The sequence below is a fragment of the Lepisma saccharinum genome, chromosome 6 (genome assembly GCF_977018435.1).
Source record: "Lepisma saccharinum chromosome 6, izLepSacc3.1, whole genome shotgun sequence".
In the NCBI taxonomy this organism is placed as follows: domain Eukaryota; kingdom Metazoa; phylum Arthropoda; class Insecta; order Zygentoma; family Lepismatidae; genus Lepisma; species Lepisma saccharinum.
Genome location: NC_139234.1, coordinates 81,919,132 through 81,941,352, shown reverse-complemented (window position 1 = coordinate 81,941,352; position 22,221 = coordinate 81,919,132). Strand labels below are relative to the sequence as shown.

Genomic DNA, 22,221 nt, shown 5'->3' with positions numbered 1-22,221 from the left:
TCCTTTTCGTAGCCATTCTTTTCCATTTGTTCCTTGATACATGTTTGAAACATCACCTGTTTTTTTTCCTACTGTGGAATAGAATAGAGTTGCCTTTATTGAGTGGGATTGTTTTTGCCTCACAGGGCCACTTTTACAATAGACCCTTGTCAAATACATATTGCAATTGGTACTTTACGTAACACTTTCTGAAAGTCAGTTTTACAGTAGAAATTTTAAATCAGAAAAAGAATAGATATATACTTAGAAATGGATGCATCAGTGCCACAGGTAACTAAGCTCCAACGTGGCCTATGCAGTGCAATAAGCAGCCAAGACCCTACTCTGTGTGTTCCAAATATGACAAACTCCGATAAGAAACATTTTACCTCTCTGAAGGTCCATCTGGAATGTTCCTGGAAACATTAACAAACTTTTATTAAAAGCTCCCAGATTTTAAATGTATTGCTGATTTTACCCTTCCTTTTCTCAGAACTTACTAACATGCACCACTTGTAGCACTGAGCCATCCATTTAATGTAAACTGTTAATGTGCTGATTACACAGAGTAAAATCTAAAACTACAATTAGTATACTATTGTTACAGGCTTAAAACTAAAACTAAAGCCATTACCTCATTCCTGTACCTTATTGGAAAGAGAAAGCCAGGCACTATTGTTTGGACAGTATGTGTTTCTTTAAGTTTAGTTTGTATGTTGTTGCAGGGTAGAGCTCCCCTGAGGTCATTGGTTTGAGGGAGTTCATTCCATTCTTTTTTCGACGTAACTATGAAAGGGTTTCCGTAAAGTGCTATTTTGTGTATGGGAATCATGAATTTAGTTTTGTGACAAATGTTAATTTGTTTTCCATTCTTTCTATATGGGGAAATTTGGTCATATAAATATTTAGGTTCCTTGTTGTTCACAATCCTCTACAGTAAAGACAATGCCAAAATTGTTCTCCTATTTTTAATAAAGAGTGCCTTGGTCAACATATTTAGTGTGTTTTTTTTTCTGATTTTCTTTCCAGAACAAACTTAACTTTTTTTTCTTCCAGCCAAAATTGTGTTCAAAGGAGATCTTAATGTGTATGTCCGGACTGCATCAAAGTATGATGACTGCAGACTGTTGCACTTGCCAAATTTGAAACTCACAATTAAATTGTGCTGGGTCTGCCTGGCTAACCCTAACGATCACCATTCAGTTACATATTGTGCACCAGACAAGCTACCAGAGTACTCAAGCAATCAGGTAAGTGTCAGTGAAAATGAATAGCTAGTATTATTAGGGTGTATAGGATTGTGCATCTTATAAAGTATTCCTAGGTGAACATGAATTTTTCATGGTCTGCTGATCCCACCTGACATTAGTGATGGGCATAATCAAATTATGTGAATAATCGAAATACAATCTATTGTTAGAGAAAAATATATATATATGAATAATTGAATGATTTTTGTTGAAATGAAATACGAGTAATTTCAAAGCGAAATGTGGAATATGAAAGATTTAAAAGCAATATGGAATATGAGTGATTTTGAAATGAATGAATCGATTGTGCTTGCGCATGCACAATGATCGAAACTATATAAGGTGCGGTTTGCTGTGATGAAATCATTTGAGTGGAAGGTCTTGTACTGACAAGACCTCTTGCGCTTACAATGTTGGTAATCTACTGCACTGTTACGTACTAAAGCTTCAGAAGGTGTTTAGTACGGTGCTCCCGATCTCACCACCGGCAATTCCAGGTTCAAGTCCAGGCACACGTGTGGGTGTTCCCCACACTACACGTAATCTGTATTAATCAGTTCCATGTAATCATCCTTGTTGTCACAATTGACCTAAATTTGGAGCAATACAACGTAAAGTAAATAAAATTACAAGACTCACTGGTGGCGATTAAGGGTGTGTGGTGCCACCAGTCTTTGCCATTTTTGGCCCTGCACTATGGCCTCTTAATGTTAAGCTATGTATACCCCTGTTTTTGCAACCAATGATAGCTACTAATCTACAATTCCACCCATACATACAAAAGGCAACAAATAGTCTCCCACTGTTGATTTGACTAGGTGTACAAAAGAACCGGAGGAGAGCAAACCACATAGCAACCTTCTTGCACCGCCAATACAACCTCCACTGACTGAAATATAATCGTTCAATAACATTTAACCGTTCTTTCTAGTCCTTATTCCATATTGACATTAGGTTCATTTCTGTCCTTAACTACATGGAAAATGAACCTTATGAACTAGTTTATTTGGACCATACGATTTCAAATCACTCGAAATGTATTCAAGTCGATTCAGCAACTGAATGAATCCGTAATCGGATACTCTTTGCTGTAACCGATTTAACCCTCAAAATTGCATATTTCTGTAAATATTTAATTATGTGTTATTTATGTGCATCCCCATCACATTGTTGCAGTTTCATTCATTTCATATTTATTTCTCTTACAGGAACATGATTCATTTAGAGCTTTCCGCTCACAAGACCTGAATGTGAGCATAGCTCTTGAGACCAAGCCAAGAGAATCCAGAGAGTTTGACTTCCCAATGGCCCTGTTGTATGGAAGCACTTTGAGGTTTGCTTTTTTTTAAATTTATAGTCTTGCACAAGGGTTATTTTTCATTTAAACAATGCCATACATTAAAAAAAAAATCAGTAAAATGCGCTATGAAGCTTAAGTTTCAGAGAAGTTCAAAAGTTAATTGTACGAGGGAGAATCAAATGAAAACTGCAATAATTTTTTCCCACTATTTTAATGCAAAGATAATGTTTGATTCTACATTATTTTTCTACATAGTCCCCTCCCAGTTCAATGCACTTACGCCATCGGATAGGTAGTGCTTCGATACCGCGTGAGAAAAATTCTTTACGTTAATGTGTAGCCACTCGTGCACTGCCGATTGGACGTCTTCATCAGACTTGAACCTCTGCCCTCCAAGGTGCTCCTTTAATGGACCAAAGATGTGGAAATCAGTTGGTGCCAAATCTGGTGAGTATGGTGGATGTGGTAGGCACTTGAATCGTAGGTCATCGATGGTTTTCATGGTTGCACGACCAGAATGAGGATGCGTGTTGAAGCAAATCACCTGCACTCAGCAATCCCCTTCGCTTTGTGCGTATCGCTGGCCTCAAATGGTTCTTGTGAAGGTCGGTGTAGGTGGCACTAGTCACTGTCGTACGTGTGGGCATGTAGTGTTCCAGAATAGGACCTTTCTTATCCCAGAATAAAGTCAACATGACTTTTCCTGCAGAGGGCTGGCTGCGAAACTTCTTTGGTTTTGGCGAAGACGAATGTCACCATTCTTTGCTTGCACATTTCGTCTCCGGTTGAAAATGGTGCACCCAAATTTCATCCCCGGTGACAATGTGAGCTAGAAAATCCTCACCCTCCTCTTCATAACGCATCAGCAGCTCTTGACATGCGTCAACCCAACGGACTTTCAGTTCCTGCGTCAGCTGTCGAGGAACCCACCTGGCGGACACTTTTCTGTAGCGGAGTTTGTCATGCACTATGTGTTGTACTGAACCGAAGCTCATATTCAGCAAGGAAGCCATTTCAGCCAGGGTGACACGCTGGTGTTCCTGAATAAGCTGATCTGCTGCGGCTATGGACTTCTCTGTCACAACTCGCTGAACCCGACCCGGACGGGGAGCATCAGTCAATAAAGTCATACCTTCTGCGAATTTCTTGCACCAATCGTAGACTTGCCGCTGTGACAGACAGGCGTCCCCATACTTCGTCTGCATTCTCAGATGAATATCAACCGGTTTCACACCTTCACTCCATAAAAATCGAATAACTCCACGCTGTTCCTACTTGGTGCAACTGCGTAGTGGTGCCGCCATCTTGAATCAGCTGTTACACACATCCAACTCCACCTACCAGCACTGCTTCGTACTACCAGCTCGGAAAGACGTCAAGGACTGTGTCTGCAAATTTCCAAATTCCTAGAAAGAAAAAAAGATTCTTAATGGCACTTTTGCGGTTTTCATTTGATTCTCCCTTGTACATAGAACTACATGTTCATGGTAAATAAAATATCAAGACTTTGGTACAAAGAACTTGGCATATTTCAGGATCAAAAGTGGTATGTAAAATGGCACTTCAGTATTGAAATGGTGAATAAAAACCCAAATTTGATGTAAAATGTATACAAAATAAACATTTTCCTTCTAATAGCACAATTATTAGTTATCAGAGTTTGAAGTTTATTCCTGTGTTAAGTAGTCCATTTTCGCTTCTCAAATATTTACAGCAGAATTAATCAAATTTCCGTGATTTGCATAACTCGCAAGATAATTCTGACCTCAGAAGGTGTTGCATTGGTAGATAACCTTAAATTTCATGTATAAGAGTTTATTTCACATTTTGTAGTTCATTTCTCAGCATTTCGTGACAAAGCATGTTAGCAAAATGCACCTTACATCTTTCAATAACATGAAAAATGCACACCCATGTTTTAAACTTTGACTATTCTTGTCGTATCTCCTGATGAAGGCACATGATGTGGTGAAAGCTAGAGGAAAGCAGTAAGTACATGTCAAAACTGGACTTCATTACTATGTTATGACTATTTTAAAGCAAAACTCTGGTAGATTGATGCAGTATAATTCCAATGAAAAACTTACAGATTGAAATTTATATAAACTCTGAATTCCCTTGAATTGTTGCAATTTTCAAGTATCAGTTTTAGTGGAAATCAATCTGTATCAGTTCAAAGTGGTATTGACTCAGCTGTAATAGAAACTCTCGGTCTTTAGCTTTTTACTATACTTCATATTTAATCAAAGTTCAAATTAAAATTGTTTCAGGTGGTTTGAGAATCTAAAGCTGATATTATCTGGAGTAACTCGGCCAACCAGACGAGGACCAATTTTCAGGAACTTCAGGCCTCGAAAGATTCAACTGAGTCGCCACTACAGGAAGGTCCATCTGTCCCTGGGGCTACATCGCTTCCAAGTCTGCTACTGGATGTCCTTTGCCATGCAGCGAGGCTTCGAACTCATTGGTGGAAGAATCTCATCAAGTTCAGGTAGTCAACATAGATGAAAACTAAATTTGTTGTATATTAAGTGTATGTATAAGGGATATGAACAAAATAAGTTCCCTTTGCAAATACTGTCACTGCAACACTGTGGTCACGATGGTGTGTATATGTACCAAGTTTGTTGATTGCTTGGCAAGGCACTGATGCCATTTGCAGAGTTTGTTGATTTCTTGGCAAGGCACGGATGCCATTTCAATAGTTTGTTGATTCCTTGGCAAGGCATGGATGCCATTTGCATAGTTTATTGATTCCTTGGCAAGACACGGATGCCATTGCCATAGTTTGTACATTCTTTGGCAAGGCACAGATACCATTTGCAGAGTTTGTTGATTTTTTAGCAAGGCACGGATGCCATTTGCAGAGTTTGTTGATTTTTTAGCAAGCCATTTGCAGATATTTAAGCAGGATTTGTATTCTTGTTGAATGTTTATAATGCTTGAGAAAATCGAAAAAAATTCTGCATTTGATGTCCTGTTTGTATAGGAGGAACATGAAAATTACTGATATTTACTGTCAACTTTGAGAGCTGTATGGAGAACATGCCATGAGTGATTCAGTATTACAGAGATAGTTGCAACTCTTCTTTGAAGGATGTGGACATGTGCATGCTTATTCGTGTATTAGCTGGTTGTCTGTGGTACATGAAGATTTGGTCCATGCAGTAGTAGAGAGAACAGACAGTTCACTGTCCCTGCATTTTCCACAAATTTCATTGCATTTGGTTTCTAAAATCATGTATGTACTAGAGTAATGCATGGGACCATTTTCGCTTTCTCATACTCGCTCGAGTCTCCCACACCCAAGGGTTTACAATGGAATATAATTTCAATGTGACAATAATCGTATCTAAAATATCTGTCCTAGCAGTTTCAGCCCACAATAATCTCTTTCATTTTCATATATCATATATAGTACATTTTAACATGGATATGATTACTATGTTCACTTAAGTTTCAATTTAACTGCACTTTTCACTACACGATCCATATTTGAAGACCCACTACCACAGACAAATTATGGTTATACGTGAACTACTGGGCTCCAAATTCATGCCTCTCATTCAACCATTATTTGCTCGTGCAGAAGCCCTGTCAATATTGTATACTATCTAGCATTGTCTATGCAAGCTAGTGGGTGCTTGAGCGAGAAACACTAGTATATACATACTGGGTGCCAAAGATGCTATCCACACGCACACACTGCCACAAGATCTCATTATGACATTTGACTGGGCATAATTTGATCATCCCCCCATCCCAGACTTTTGGACGAAGTGTTTTTCATGTATTCCTGCATCTGAAATCATTTCTTGCTGACTAGTGGTTCCATGACAAAATTAAAGAATCTGTTGCCACATGGTTTGCATCACAGGCAGCATCAATATATGATGAAGCGATACAAAAACTATTGTGGTAACTGCATCAAAATGTAGTGTACGTTACATATCAAAGGGTAATATAAATTGTTTGACACCGACCTCTGTGGCAGAGTGGTTAGCACAGCACACTATGACACAGTGGTTCTGGGTTCAAATTACAGCCTGGGCATGCATGTTCTTTGAGAGTGTCCCTTCATTTCGTTATGTATCCTCATCTTTGCGATCAGCCAAAAGTAGCAGAAAGTGACTCTAAATAACAATCAAAATCAAATGGTTTGCCAACATATATTCTTGTTGTCCTCATAATAGCCCATTGGAATATAATTTCTTGATACCTCTTGTACATTGGGGAAAAAATCCTCACAACATTGGATCAACACCAAAATTGATGTTTAATGCAATAACATGGAAAAATCAGTATATATTAATATATTTGTGGCATTTGCATTGAATATGGATTTTTCATATACAGTAGCTCCCTCCCCTCCCAAGTTACATAAGTAATGCGTTCCGTAAACCTTTACGTAACTTGAATTTTACCTAAGTCGAATTTGTAAATTGCTTATGTGTAACTTCGTAAGAAAATGCAATATTATTATTATATATATTATATACATGGTTTCTGTAAATTAGTTATACAAAAGTAACCGTTAATTGTGAAAAAAGCGTATGTGTAACAGAAATGGTTTATACATCAATGAATACAGCATATCTTCAAGTTTATTGTCGCATGTCATTTGGTTTCAGTTGTTAGTTTCAGATGCTGCCACTTGAGGCATGAACATTTGCTTATCTCTAGTATTGCGCCAGTCATCATGAACTGTCAGAGACATATCATACATGGACATGCTTGAGAATTATCCAATGCCACAATTGCGTGAAGATATGGGTGCTGATTTCATTTTCCTCCATATTTTCATAAAGAAGTAACCGCCTACCTCAATCGTGAAGTACCAACTTAGATTGGTTGTAGTGGAACGATTCCGTGGCCACCTTGTTCGCTTGATTTGACCCCATGGATTTCTCTGTCTGGGGTTATATTAAAGAACGTGTATTTGTTCCCCCCTGCTCCAAGCAACGTCGATGAGCTGCAGATCTGGATAACGCAGGCAGCTGCAACCATCATTGCAGACATGCTTCAAAGGGTTTGGCAGGAAATCGAATCCCGCTGGGACATTTGCCGTGTGATGAAAGGATCACATATTGAAAACTTGAAGATAAGCTGTATTCATTGATGTATAAAACATTTCTGTTATAAATACACTTTGTTCACAATTAATGGTTACTTTTGTATAACTAATTTGTAGAAACCCTGTATACATTTATATGACCTCCTGGGGAGGTCATTCATATACAGGGTGTTTCTAAAGTTTGTTTCCAATGTGTAGGAGGTGATTCTACAAGTGAAAATAAACACAGACGAAATGCTGAATACAGGACCCATTCGGATTTATTGAAGTTTGAAAAAGTGCGAAAATTATGTTTACAAGGAAATAGTGGCACAACGGCTAACCATATGACCGCAGCGAAGGGCATTCCACAAAGAAATGCGGCATGCTATATTCAAAAAAGCACATGGCAGATGTGTGAAGTTGATGCGCAAGGGAGTCCCCAAAGGAAGCGAATGAGTCTGTTGAAGTCAAGGGGGTAGGGAAGGGTTTACCGAGATGTGTTATCCACGGAAAGTGATATGTGGAGACTGACAACTAAGAAGAAAGCGAATATCCGTAGTGGACATCACCATTACGTAGAAAAACAAAGATTGTGGTGGTGCTGCACTAGGTTGCATATGTGTAGACATGTTCACTGTGTGCATAGTGGAGGTGCCGAGGGAACCACATCACAGACAATTTTCATACTGTCTGCCATTAACTTCCACGCAGAGATGACAATGCCTAATTAAAGATTGTCTAGTGCGAGCAAACAACCCCGCGATGTCTGCTATCGTCGCTGGAGCGACATTAATGCATGCAACGAGATCCTCGGCTGACACGACAGGTGTTTCTTATACAAGGTGTTTCATCTCTCCCCATAGAAAGAAGTCCAGGGGTGTGATGTCCGGTGATCTTGCTGGCCACGGCACAGGTCCACCCCTACCAATACACAAATTGTGGAACAAGACATTGAGGAAGTGATGCACATTTTGGTCGAAATGTGGTGGTGCACCATCGTGTTGGAACCATAGTTCTTGCCTCAGTGACAAGGGCACGTCCTCCAACAGTTCAGGCAAAACATCATGAAGAAATGCATGATATGGGCCACCACACAAGCAAACAGGGAAAATGTACGACCCAATAAAATGGTCATGCACTATCCCACACCACACATAACTGCAAATCTGTGCTGATGGTGTGCCATGAGAATTGCATGTGGATTTGCAAAATCCCAAATGAGACTCTTTTTACTATTGAACACACCCGTTTTGGTGAACATTGCTTCATCGGTCCACAACACCCTGTTTACAAACTTCGGGATATTTTCCATCTGATGCAGAATCCATTGGCAAAACACCGCACGTGGGCCAAAGTCCTGAGGTAAAAGGTCTTGTATCTTTTGGAGTTTGAAAGGGTACATCTCCTCTTTGGACAGGACAAGCCACACATTAACATGGGAGGTGTTGCGTGGGCACTGGCTATAGCGCACGTACGGGTGTCTGGACGACCCCTGGAACACCGCATCCACAAACGGATCTGTGTGCACACTTCATTGTCTTCCAATTTCTTGACGGGGTGGTAGCACTGATCATGATTCCAGAAGTCGAGTATGCACTCCTGGATAGAAGGTGTGTTACAGCAGTCTACTATTTGAAAAACGTTCCCCATACATACACCGTGCTGCATGGCTATTACTACTTGCAAATGCAATACTTACACTTCACCAGCTCCCACCTGTTCCACACCAAAAATAACTATTCAATTCTCCCTGGCCCTCAGGGGACAGTGCCTTAACACGTCAACCACCTGCTGCCAGAATTATAACCTCCGCCTACACCAAGCCCTGGTCAACCATGGATATCCCTCAACCCTGTTCACCAAACAAATATCGTGAGCTGCCTCACACACCAGTACCACCAAGAAACCTGCCGTCACAAACCCACCTGCACTCATCATCCCCACCCAATATCACCCCCATTTCAACAAAATCAGGCACACACTACACTCTCTTCTCCCCATTCTCCACAGTAATTCTGAAACCAGAAACATCTTTCCCGACAAGCCCAGTGTGGTTTTCAAATGCCCCCCCCCCCCCCCAACCTGCACAACACTCCTTCACCACACAACCAACATCGCCCTGCCCATAAATGCAACCACCCTAGGTGCAAAACCTGACCCATTCTAATTCCCTCTCACACCCTCCAGGTACACACATCCTCTTTCACATTTACCCTTCACCCCAAAGGGACCTGCCAAACCTCAAACCTGATCTACATTCTCATCTGCAACATCTGTGCCGATTTTTACCTGGGGTAACATCAACTGCCCTCAACCTCCACATCAATAACCACTGCTCCTCCACCCACAACCTGGACTTCACTGTCGCCATCCATACCAACCACCACAATATACCTTTCAATCACTGCTTCCAGGTAGCGATCATCCATCTCTTACCCTAACCAGCCAACACCTTAGTTCGCAAAAGATGGGAGAGGGCCTATATATCGGCCATGAGTGTAACCACTCCACCTGGTCTGAACAAGGCCACCCAGTAACTTCCCAACCTCATCCCCCCACCTCATCCCTCCAGCCAATCTTCACCCATCCCACCAGCCCCACCCAATCTTTACCCACCCCACCTCACCCCACCAGACAGTTTTCGAGGAGCCTGGTGACAGAACAGTGTTTTTTTTTTTCAATTTACGCACTACTACTTCTTCGATCAAGACCTGGCAACTCTGCAGGTCTCTAACTTCCAGTTCCATCTTTCTCCTAACACTGATGATGCAGCAATAGAGTCTGCGAAAATTCGATTTTTTTCCACTGTGGTGAGTGTTTCCTTTCTCCTTCTTTGCTTTTTATTTAGCCTTTTTGGCCCTCCTTTCTTTTATCTATTATACTAGTTCTGGAAATAAAGAAACTGGACTCATGCTGTAACACTTTAATGTAAAAGTCAGACATTTGAAATGTTGTCCCCTTCAATGTAGTTCCCCTCCCTGATCCCTACACTGCTCCATGCGAATTTTCCACTGTTGGAAACAGTGCTGCAGGTCACCTTGTGTTATGATGTTTAACAGTTGCGTTGCATTTGCTTTCACCACATCCACGGACTTGAACCTGGTTCCTTTGAGTGCAGACTTGACTTTTGGGAAGATAAAAAAAGGTCACATGGTGCTATGTCTGGTGAGTACGGTGGATGTTCCATCACTGGAATGTTGTTTTTCGTCAAATACCTCTTCACAGATACCGCGTTTTGTGCCGTCTGGACTCCTTCATCACACACGTTCACTGAGGGTCTTCAAAACATTTGTATAATAAACCTGATTGACAGTCTGACCTTCAGGCACCCAATCGATGTACAAGGTAATCAAAAAAGTTATTCCCATTTTTGACGTTCCATTAATCATGCGCTCACAGAGAGGAAACGAAATGACGCACGTGCCTACCAAGCGATCGGGAGTGTCTGACCATCGACTGTCAGTAATACAGGCACGTTGTGCACACACAGCAGTCCTAGAGAAAGTGAGATATCGAAGCAGCTTGTTCACGTGTGTTTGTTGTATGACTTTAAAGTGGGCCTGTCAGCTGCCGCATCAAGTCACCGCATTTGCCAGGCATTTGGGGAGAATGCTGTGAATGAACACACTGCCAGGTATTGGTTCCAGAAATTTCGTTCAGGAGATGTGAGCCTTTCGGATGAACCTCGCAGCGGACAACCACATGTGTTGGATGACGAGGCCCTGAAAGCAACCATCGAGGAGGACAGTGGTCTAACGTGTGATGAACTTGCAGAAAGGTTCCATGTTTCTGCTGAAACAGTCAGACTGCACCTGCATGGGATAGGGAAGTCATACAAGTGAAGCAAGTTGGAACCCCACACACATTGTCAGCATCCAACAAACAGTCCACGTGATCCTGTTCCTCACACCTCAAGACCACCTCTGCACCCACGAAAGGTTATGCTCTCTGTATGGTGGAATTTTCGGCAAGTGGTACATTACGAGCTCCTTCCATCTGGTCAGACCATCACTGCTGACATCTACTCTCAGCAGTTGCAAATGGTGCACCATGCATTGTGCCAGAAGGAGCCGGCATTGGTGAATCGCAGGGGTGTGCTGTTCCTGCACGACAATGCCAAGCCACATGTGGCAAATTGGACCCGGGAGACCCTTCAGCAACTTGGCTGGGAGACACTGTGCCATCCAACATATTCACCAGACCTTGCACCAACAGATTACCACCTGTTTCATTCCCTCGACAACTACCTCCGTGGGAGATTCTTTGCAAATGAGGGAGACCTGTGGAATGCACTCGCGGACTTCTTTGCATCATAAGCCCACAGAGTTTTATCACCAGGGTATTGTGCAGCTGCAGGAACGTTGGCAAAAGGTGTTGGATGCTGATGGAGATTACTTCGAAACATAAAAGTACGGTACCGTCCACTGTATTGCTCTTTGTTTATCACTGCTCTAGAACGGCAAGAACTTTTTTAGTTACCTTGTAGATATCCCCCCCCTCCCCCCAGGATATCGAAAAAGACAATCATCATTGTTTGTTTTTAATTTGAACTTGCTCATGCATGCTTTCTTCTTCCTTGGGGATTGGGGGCTCTTCCAATGCATTGATTGTCACTTAGTCTCTGGATCATACTGAAAAATCCAAGTTTCATCACACATAATTACAATTCGGAAGAAATCAGGATCATTTGCAATGTTTTCAAGAATGTCAGCACAGCAATTCACTCGATGTTGCTTTTGATCAGGTATGGGTATTTTTGGCACCACTTTAGCACACACATTTGACATGCCCAGATCGTCATGCAAGATCTGTCTAATGGTTTCCTTATTGATGTTGGTAAGTTCAGAAATTGCACGAATTCTCAGGCAGCGGTCTTCCCAAACAATTCTACCGACTTTCTCCACATTCTCTTGCGTTTTCACAGTGGAAGGATTTTGTATCGTCCCCAACATCGTCCCTCCCCTCCTTAAACGTCTTACACCACTCAAACATTTGCTTGCAAGATAGACACTGATCGCCATAAATTTCTGTCAACAAATCGTAAGTTTCTGTGGCAGATTTTCCCAGTTTTTTGAGAAAATTTTTATATTTACACGTTGTTCCAATTTAGCATTTAGCCTGATTCTGACGGAGCTCACACACACGATCCTCTTCTAACAATGGTCACGGCCAGACTAACCGCCGTGTGTGCATGAAACTTTGTGTGGGGGTAGAGGAGAGTCCCCAAGTCAATATATATATATGTATATATTATAATAAATACAGGAATAGGATGAGAAAAGGTGCCAGAAGGGCGGATAAATACAAATGGTGAAGGAGACAGTAAACACTTACCACAGGAAGAGAAATACGTTGATATTTTGTGATCTAGGTCACATTGTCATCGGAGAAGAAGGAGGTACACAGATTCACAAAGTATACGAGCACAGAATACTAACTGTAGTGTAGGTACAATGTTCCCAGTTAAAGTTAGAATATAGAAAAGAAATGTAAGGTACTTTCACCAGTGTTTACTGCATAGGGTGGGTGGTTTTCGGGAAGAGGGGGAAAGGGGTTATTGGTTGGCTAGGTTGAGTCGGGGGAGGGGGTGCGGTATATTGACGTGCATACCTGATATATAGGCCCTTTCCCGTCGCGTGCTGAAAGATGTGTCTGAGTGGGGGGGGGGGGTGTAAAAGATGGATTATGGCGACACGGAAGCAGTTGTTGAAGGTGGTGTTATGGCTGGTGGTGTGGATGGCAACAGTGAAATCGGAGTTTTGGGTGGAGGAGCAATGGTTAAACCTTGGCAAAACCTCCACCCCCTTGAACCTTAGGGTGAATAACCATCGCTCCTCCACCCAAAACTCCGATTTCACTGTTGCCTTCCACACCAACAGCCATAACACTACCTTCAACAACTGTTTCCGTGTCGCCATAATCCACCCCCCCCCACTCAGTCTTTCCGCAGACGATGGGAAAGGGCCTATATATCAGGCATTCATGCCACTATACCACCCGGACTCAACCTATCCAACCAATAACCCCTTTCTCCTCTTCCCCGAAACCACCCACCCTATGCTGTAAACATTGGTGAAAGTACCTTACATTTGTTTCCTATCTTCTAACTTTCTCTGGCAACATTGTACCAACGCTACAGTTAGTATTCTGTGCTCCTATACTTCGTGAATCTGTGCACCTGTATCTTCTCGGATGACAATGTGACCTACGTCATGAAATACGAGGGGCGATCAGGTTGCTCCGACCCTAACATAGAAGGAATGACGTTATGATTGATTTTTTATTTTGTTATTGTTTAGTGATCCTTTATATGCTTTCATTCTGAATTGCAAGTCTGAGTAGCGTACAGTTTTCTTTTTACAGAGGTTTAACTAATGAAGTTGTGTCAATGTGCCAGAATGGAGAAAACTGAGGTGAGAGCAGCGATCAAATATTTTGTGAAGAAGAAGTGGACGGTATCCAAAATTCATGAGGACTTGGTGGATACACTAGGGGACACTGCTCCTTCATACAGTAAGGTGAAGAGATGGTGTCGTGAGTTTAATTGTGGGAGAGAGTTGTGTGAGGATGAACATGCAGGTGGAGCACCAAAAACTGTCATGACGACCGAAAACATTAACAAAGTCCACGATATCGTGCTGAAGGATCATCGAGTCGCTATCCGTCATGTTGCTGAGATGTGTGGCCTGTCATATGGCACTGTGCAAAACATATTTACCCAGGAATTGCAAATGAAAAAAATACTGCAAGATGGGTCCCTCGAAACCTCACCCCAAATCAGAAGCGAACCCGAGTGTTCAAGAACTTCTTGACAAGTTTCGTGCTGATATAGATGACTTCCTTGCCCGATTTGTAACTATGGATGAAACATGGGTCCTTCACTTCGACGCAGAAACAAAATCACAAAGCATGGAGTGGAAACATCCACATTCTCCACCAATGAAGAAGTTCAAGGTGCAAACGTCAGCCAAGAAGGTGATGGCCTCAATTTTCTGGGACTGCAAGGGTGTCCTTCTTGTGGACTATCTACAAAGAGGCCAAACCATCACTGGCACATACTACAGTGACCTAATCAAGAAATTATGTGATTCCATCAAGAAAAAGAGGCATGGGATGTTGACCCATGGTGTGCTCCTTCACCAGGACAATGCACCTGTCCACACCTCACGCATTGCGAGGGCCGCTATCGCAGATGCATCGTTCGAATTGCTGCCCCACCCACCCTGTTCCCAAGATTTGGCCCCCAGTGATTTCCATTTGTTCAAATATTTGAAGAATGACATTCGTGGGCAAGAATTTTCTTTTGATTCTGAGGTGATAAGGGCTGTGGACTCATGGTTGGAGGACCAGTTGGAAGATATTTTTTTTGCAAGGTATCCAGGCGTTTGAGCACTGATGGGAAAAGTGCATTGGAGTTGCAGGGGAGTATGTTGAAAAATAAAATAAAAATTGAAACCCTATTGCCGCTCTTTCTATGTTAGGGTCAGAGCAACCTGATTGCCCCTTTTATCAATGTATTTCTTTTCCTGTGGTAAGTGTTTACTGTCTCCTTCATCATTTGTATTATAATAAATATATATTTACACAGTATTATTTTATAAATGAAACATCATGCAGCAGTATTTACTTGGATATAAACTATAAAAGTATGAAAAAATATAAAAGAATATAAGAGGAAACGGAAATAACACTTTTCAAATAAAAAAATGTCTTGTGACAGCTACATACAGTTATTACATAACTGCGAATTTACATAAGTACTGTATCTGTAGACTAATTTGCTACAACAAATGTTTGTATGCAAAAAATAAATGATTTTTATGTATACTTTGTAATGAGAATGGTATGAATTATTTGGTATCAGCCAATGTAGAGATACTATAAAATTACTAATATTTTAACCAATCTGATATATAGAGGGGGGACAAAATAATACGAACACCTGTAAAAAGTATGCCACATTTCACACCTGCAGTACAGCTTCACCACCTGGCACTGAAGTCTGCCACCTAGTGGCCGTGAAGGGAAGGTATTAGTCTGTCAACAGCAGTCATTGGTGGTGCATTCGTCTATCATACGCTCTCAAGAGATGCTGCAATGTCAGACCTGACAGAGTTCCAAAGAGGCATGATTGTTGGAGCACGTTCAGCTGGAGCCACGGTGACAGAAACCGCAAACCTTGTGGGGTGTGCAAGGAGCACAATATCAGCCGTTATGACAGCGTACACAACACAATATAAGATGGCGTCTTCAAAGCACAACAGTGGACGATAGACAAAGCTTGCTGCTCAGGATAGGAGGGTGTTGAAACGCATAGTGGCCCGAAAGCACAAGCTATCGTTATCCGAGATAACATCTGAAATGAACAGGCATCTCCAGGACCCCGTTTCAACCAAAACTGTCAAAAGGGAACTCCATGCTGCAAACATTCATAGCAGAGTGGCAATTCGTAAGCTATTGGTGGCATCACATAATGCTGTCAAGCAACGCCAATGGTGCAGATCTCACAGAAGTTGGCTCCCACAGCAGTAGCAACAAGTCATCTGGTCTGATGAATCAACGTTCACGTTATTTCAGACCACCTTACGCATTTATGTGTGAAGCATGGAGGTGGGTCCATTATTGTATGGGGTGCGATATCTTGGCACGGTGTGGGACCACTTGTTTTTCTGCATAAGAAGATCAACACCAATCACTATCGGAGCATTCGGGGGATCATCTCCATCCTTTTGTCCAGATTTTATTTCCTGGAGAGCGGCCACTTTTTCAAGATGACAACTCTCCTATCCACACTGCTGCATCTGTCCAAACATGGTTCAAAAAAGATGACGATGAAGTAGGACATCTTGAATGGCCCCCACAGTCTTCTGACTTGAACATTATAGAACATTTGTGGGGACACTCTGAGTCCAAACTGCATGCTCGAAGTCTGCCTCCAGCCACACTTTCGGAATTGAAGACTGTTCTGGAGGAAGAATGGCTCCATATTCCTTTAAACATTGTGCATGACCTCTATGCATCCATCCCACGTCACATAGAAAGTGTACTTCAGTCACATGGTGGTCCAACCCCATATTACTAAAGATTTTCTCTAATTTCACAGGTGTTCGTATTATTTTGTCCCCCATCTGTAACTCAAGTCTGTAATTTAGTGCAAAATTATGTCATTTTTTTATAATGCAAATATTATTATGGTAATTGTAATAGGACTAATTTTATTACTTTGCAATTTTCAGAGCACAACCTCACTCTGGTCCCTATGGATGGTGGGCTAAAGCACAGGCCTCGAGCAGAGTGGTCGATTGTTTACATGAATTGTGAGCTGAACGATGCAGAGATTTGGCTTCAAAGTGCATTGCAAGAAGATGCAGGGAAAGAGGTGAGGAGGCACTTATTGAAAGTATAAATCAACACATTTTTCTTTTCCAGGAAAATGAATTAAATTATTGCGTTTTTTTTTAAAAAAAAAAAAAAATTAAATTATTGTGTGATTTTCTTTTTCAAGAAAATGAATTAAATTAATAATTCTTGAAGCTTTTCTGATGGTGAATGATGAAGAGGTTTTCTTGGGATATCAACCAGGTGATTTCTGGATAGGTTTCTGAGCTTTTGAGACCTAATGTCGCTCTCATCTTCAGGGATCACCTGGAAATCTTCGGAAATCACCTGGTTGATATTCCGAGAAAATCTCTTCATAATTAAATTATTGTTTTCTGAACTTGAAAGCCAACTAGAACAACTCAATCTTCCTTACAATAATTTTCATATCAACAATCAATACTGGGATCATTCCATGCCAAATCATCACAGCTCCCAACCCATCCATCCCAGATTTTCATGAAATTTGGTAGGATGGTAGAGGACATGGAAGTAATTTACATGTGTAAAATTTTAGCTCTCAGTGATACATGGTGTTTGTACAGCAGGGTTGCCAACTACATAAAAATTCATAACTTTACTTCTAATTACGGTATAACTTTCATCTTGGGCTTATTTTGAAGCTAAGGGAGCATAGTTTCATATGAAAATATGGAAATTTTCACTTCAAGGTCACATGATGTGACCTTTGACCTTGAATATCTTAGAAAAACCTCTTCAATTTTAGTGGAAATAAAGTATGTTGTAGAGTTAAATGTAGTCTCTGTTTTGTGTAAGTTTAATTTTGTTATGGCTTTGGGATCAGGAATAAAAAAACTGACAGTAGTATGTGCTACATTCAATGAACACCTTACAGTCTAGTAAAGTAATGTCGTATTTGGAACTAATCGCAATAGAAATGAAACCAACTCCCTCTATAGTGAAAAAATGTGAAGAATCCGATTTTGAAGAGTTACCCACTCTCTAACCTGTAGGATAGCCACCATTTTTAAAAATGTCACCAAAATTCACCTTGAAAATTGAAAGAAAATAGTATCTCGAAAACTGTGAAATGCACACAAAGAGTGAAGATAACCAAAATGTTAGAGCAGAAAGTTTGCTAAATTATGTTTTTTGTTTGATAGAGTTACCTTGAATTCTAATTAAATTAGAAAGCTCCAGTCATTTACTTAACTTTTAGAATTGGCATAAATGTTGGTTTCTGACACAAATAACAGCAAATATGTAACAAACTATGTAATTGACATCCTAAAGTCACTGGACCAAATTCATAACTTATGATTTCCTCTAGAAAATGGTTATTGTTTCATGCTGGTAGAGTCTGAGGCTTTAATGAAATTCTGAAGAATATCTACATTTGCTTCAACTCTAAAAGGTTTCGGGATATTGCTGCTCTTTCGTTGTATACGAGGGTCACTATTTATATTTTGAGCCTAACAATGAAAAGACAGGAATTTGGCATTGAAAACTGCTTTATTGTTTTTCGAAGTTTTCTCCTTTATGGTCAATACACTTTTGCATTAGTTCGAACCATTTGTCAAAGCAGTTTTTCCAATCTTCTTGAGACACCTCCATAATATGGTTTTTGAACGCATCAACGGCATCTTCCGCCGACGAAAATCGTTGTCCACGCAATTTATTCTTGACATTCGGGAACAAGAAGAAGTCATTGGGTGCCAAATCAGGACTGTACGGCGGATGACCCATCAATTCGATTTTTTGACTGTTCATAAAGTCGGTTATTAGACGAGATGTGTGACAGCTGGCATTGTCTTGATGAAGAATGATCCAACGTCGTTTTTTTGTTTTCCGTATTTGACCGAAGACCTCTGGCAAACAAATTGTTGTGTACCATTCAGAGTTGACCGTTCTACATTCCTCTAAAGGCACAGTTGCCACATGACCAGTTTTCCCGAAAAAACAGGCGACCATTTGTTTCGATGTACTTCGAGCGCGAACAACTTTTGTTGGATTGGGTTCATCTTGAAACACCCATACAGTCAACTGCTGTTTACGTTCCGGCTCATATGCATATATCCATGATTCGTCACCTGTTACAATCTTATATACGTCTTTTGAAGTATTTATTTAGCATTTGTTTGCACCAATTGAAGTGAGCGTCTTTTTGAGTTTTTGTCAAATTGTGTGGGATCCAACGAGAACATACCTTTCTCACAGCTAAATGATCATGTAATATTTTATATATGCTGGTGGAACTAATGCCTATGGTTGCCTCAATCTCACAGTATGTCACATGACGATCTTGCAGTATTAGATTTTGCACACCATCAATGTTTTCTTGAAGAGCAACTGATTTTGGACGACCTTCGTGAATCTCGTCGGTGAGCGAATGGCGGCCACGATTAAATTCGTTATACCAGCGTTTCACAGTGGCAAAGGATGGGGCTTCATCGCCAAATGTGGAAGTAAGTTGATCGATGCACTCTTGTCTTGATAATCCACGTCGAAAATCGTAAAAAATCATCGCACGAAAATGTTCACGAGTTAATTCCATTTTATTGTTGTCGCACAATCTCCAAGGCAACATAAACAATACAAATGAAGCTATTGACAAAACATTTGAAGTACGTTATGGTCAATAATGCCAGACGATTCCGTGCAAACGTCAAATCGCGCCTAGCTTCAATCAGTGTTGCCAAGGCTCAAAATATAAATAGTGACCCTCGTAATATTAGTGTGCTCCATATTCTTTGAGAGCCGAGCATATTTGGAAGTAGAGTTTCCTTCTGTGATCAGTTACAGATATACTCTGTATATACAGGAAATGAAACCCATCGTGTAATCAATCACCAGCCATCAACGAGGGTGGCGTTAGCAATGGAATGCTTGAATTGGGTCTCTAGTGTTGACAACAATTTTAAGTAAGCAGGAATTTCAAGTGTTTTACAATAGCAAAAGCAAACAGTAGGTAGGTGTTAAATTTTAAATACACACACAAACAATATATATACTTATACATATGTATATATTGTTCGGTTGACAGATAACTTATAATTAACGCAATTGGAGGGTATAAAAAAGGTCGTAAACTTTCGTTTGTTTAAGGTCGCTTTGGACTGTCAGTTATTCGCAAGAAATTCACCAAACTCTCGGTCAAACGGGGACATGTACTTATTGCACAAATATGGAGTGTATGTTGAAAAATGTTTTGAAATATGGAAATAATATGTAAAAATAACTTTAATATGCAAAATGTGAGCCTAAACCTAATATATGTACAAATATGGAAAATAAAAACTGAATTCTTCTAGTCTACATACCATGATGTGCAAAGATAATAGAAAGTATAACTGGTTTTAGCTTCATACGTCAATATGAATTTGCATATAAATCCATTCCCTGCAGATTACACTGATTCTAGTTAATGAGCATGAAGTCATGACTTTTTTCAACTTCAAAGTCGACAAGAGTGAATCCATACCTTGTCCATAATGTCAAAAATACAACATGAAGGTACTAAATGCTGATGTACATTGATTTAAACACAAGTGAAAGATTGAATAATGTGTAAGGAAAATGTGGGAAAATAAGTAACGTAGGACAAAATGCAAGAAGGAAGTGTTGACGTCGATAGTTTGCTGCAAGTTAAATCTGGATTATGTATGTTCAAACTTTTGTTTTCATGATTTTGTTTTAATTTTTAACTTGTACTTTGTTGCATCTAAAGATATCAGTTTGGCGGTTACGCGGAGATAGGTAATTAACTCTGATACACTTACTATTCATTTTTCCGCGAAAGTTTTTTTCAGCGATCGATTTTGCCGAGTGGCGAAAAAAAAACTTTCGCAGAAAAATGAATAGTAAGTGTATCAGAGTTAATTGTACTTTGTTGTTCATGATTTACTGTTTTTACCTCATTAATTTCATTTCAGCATAATGTATCCCTGAGGCAGCCTGTGGAGAAGTGCTACTTCCTGAGTGTGGCAAAGGTTTCCTACGGCAGGGATGCTTTCTCTGGCCAAGATCTGTTGAATGTGAGCAATCGAGCCAACCATGACACACCAACACATCGCTTGGTTGTGTACGATCTGAAGGGTGCCTGGACCAAAAGCAATAGGGATGTGGCATTTGCTCTCTTCGACAGCTTTGTAAAGAGCAAGGTAAGAGTGTACAGGATGCAAGGTGCATGATGCATGAAAATGATCGTCCCTAAAACTTCAATTACCTGTCAGAATGGTCCCAAGGAATGATTTTTTTTTTTCATTTTTTAAAATTCTCAAGGGTTTAGTAACCAGTATCTGTCTGAAACAGCAAGTGGGCAATACACATGGTTAGATGGTTAAAGATCAGGAAGTCTTGGATTTTTATATATATAATAAGGACCTCCTCGAAGTTGTAGTGGTAACGTAGTCGCTTTCAATACCTGTTGGAGGAACATGACATACTGTTTCAGATCTCACCTTAAACTGCTGGTCTGGTCCTGATTAGCCTATAACTGCAACAAATCAATCTTCTTTTTTATACAATTAAAATATTATAGTAATTCATAGCTTTATTTGTTTTAAAATCAGGAAATGGGAACAAAAAACACAAAACAGCATGGAAATAAAGGACCACGATGGTATCAATGTTTCGGGGATGTCTCATTCCTGCCATGAAGATAAATGGTAAAAAACTCAAAACACCTGGTCTAACCATCCCTGGCAAAGGGATGAAACATCCTCAAAATGTCAATACTCCATTCTGACCCTTTATTTTATTTTAATGTGGTTTGTATTTTGTGTGTGTTTCCTGTGTTTGTGATTTTAATGCAGGTGATTCTATTTACTTTTTGGCACAAAGCATATTTTCATTTCTGAAACAATTGTAATAATTACTGTTGTTCTGTGCTTCAGGGTTCTTAGCTTAGTTTTGTCTCAAGTTTTGACTCCCAATTTTAACATTGTTAAGGTCGTATATCTGATATGTTTATTTTAACAATAAATAATTTTGTTGAACCCTGGGATAGTGCCTTCTGTTATTCAAGGGGCGTATCATAATAATTTACAATTTCTTATGCCAAGCATTCCATGGCTCCAATACCATGAGCCAGACATGAAATACCAATCAATACAATTGAAGCACCAGAAATTCCAGACAGCATCCTCAGCTTGCAAGCACATGGCCACAATCCCTTGGAACACTGAGGGCATCATCCTCATAGACTGGCTCGAACCGGGGACCTCCATTAACCGTGCAACATATGTGGCCACACTCTGCAGATTGTGTTGCACCATTCAAAAGATGTGGCCAGGGAA

General features: G+C 40.4%; 1 protein-coding gene across 2 annotated transcripts in view; it reads left to right on the top strand.

Moving 5' to 3' along the window:
* The window catches only part of hob (bridge-like lipid transfer protein family member hobbit), a 222,576-nt gene that overhangs the window by 122,255 nt on the left and 78,100 nt on the right, over window positions 1-22,221 (top strand). For both annotated transcript variants that reach the window (XM_083124220.1, XM_083124219.1), the window contains exons 21-25: window positions 1,036-1,229; window positions 2,438-2,562; window positions 4,800-5,020; window positions 16,822-16,964; window positions 20,857-21,084. In XM_083124220.1, the coding sequence (XP_082980346.1) occupies window positions 1,036-1,229; window positions 2,438-2,562; window positions 4,800-5,020; window positions 16,822-16,964; window positions 20,857-21,084 (911 nt within the window). The remainder of the gene's footprint in view (window positions 1-1,035; window positions 1,230-2,437; window positions 2,563-4,799; window positions 5,021-16,821; window positions 16,965-20,856; window positions 21,085-22,221) is intronic.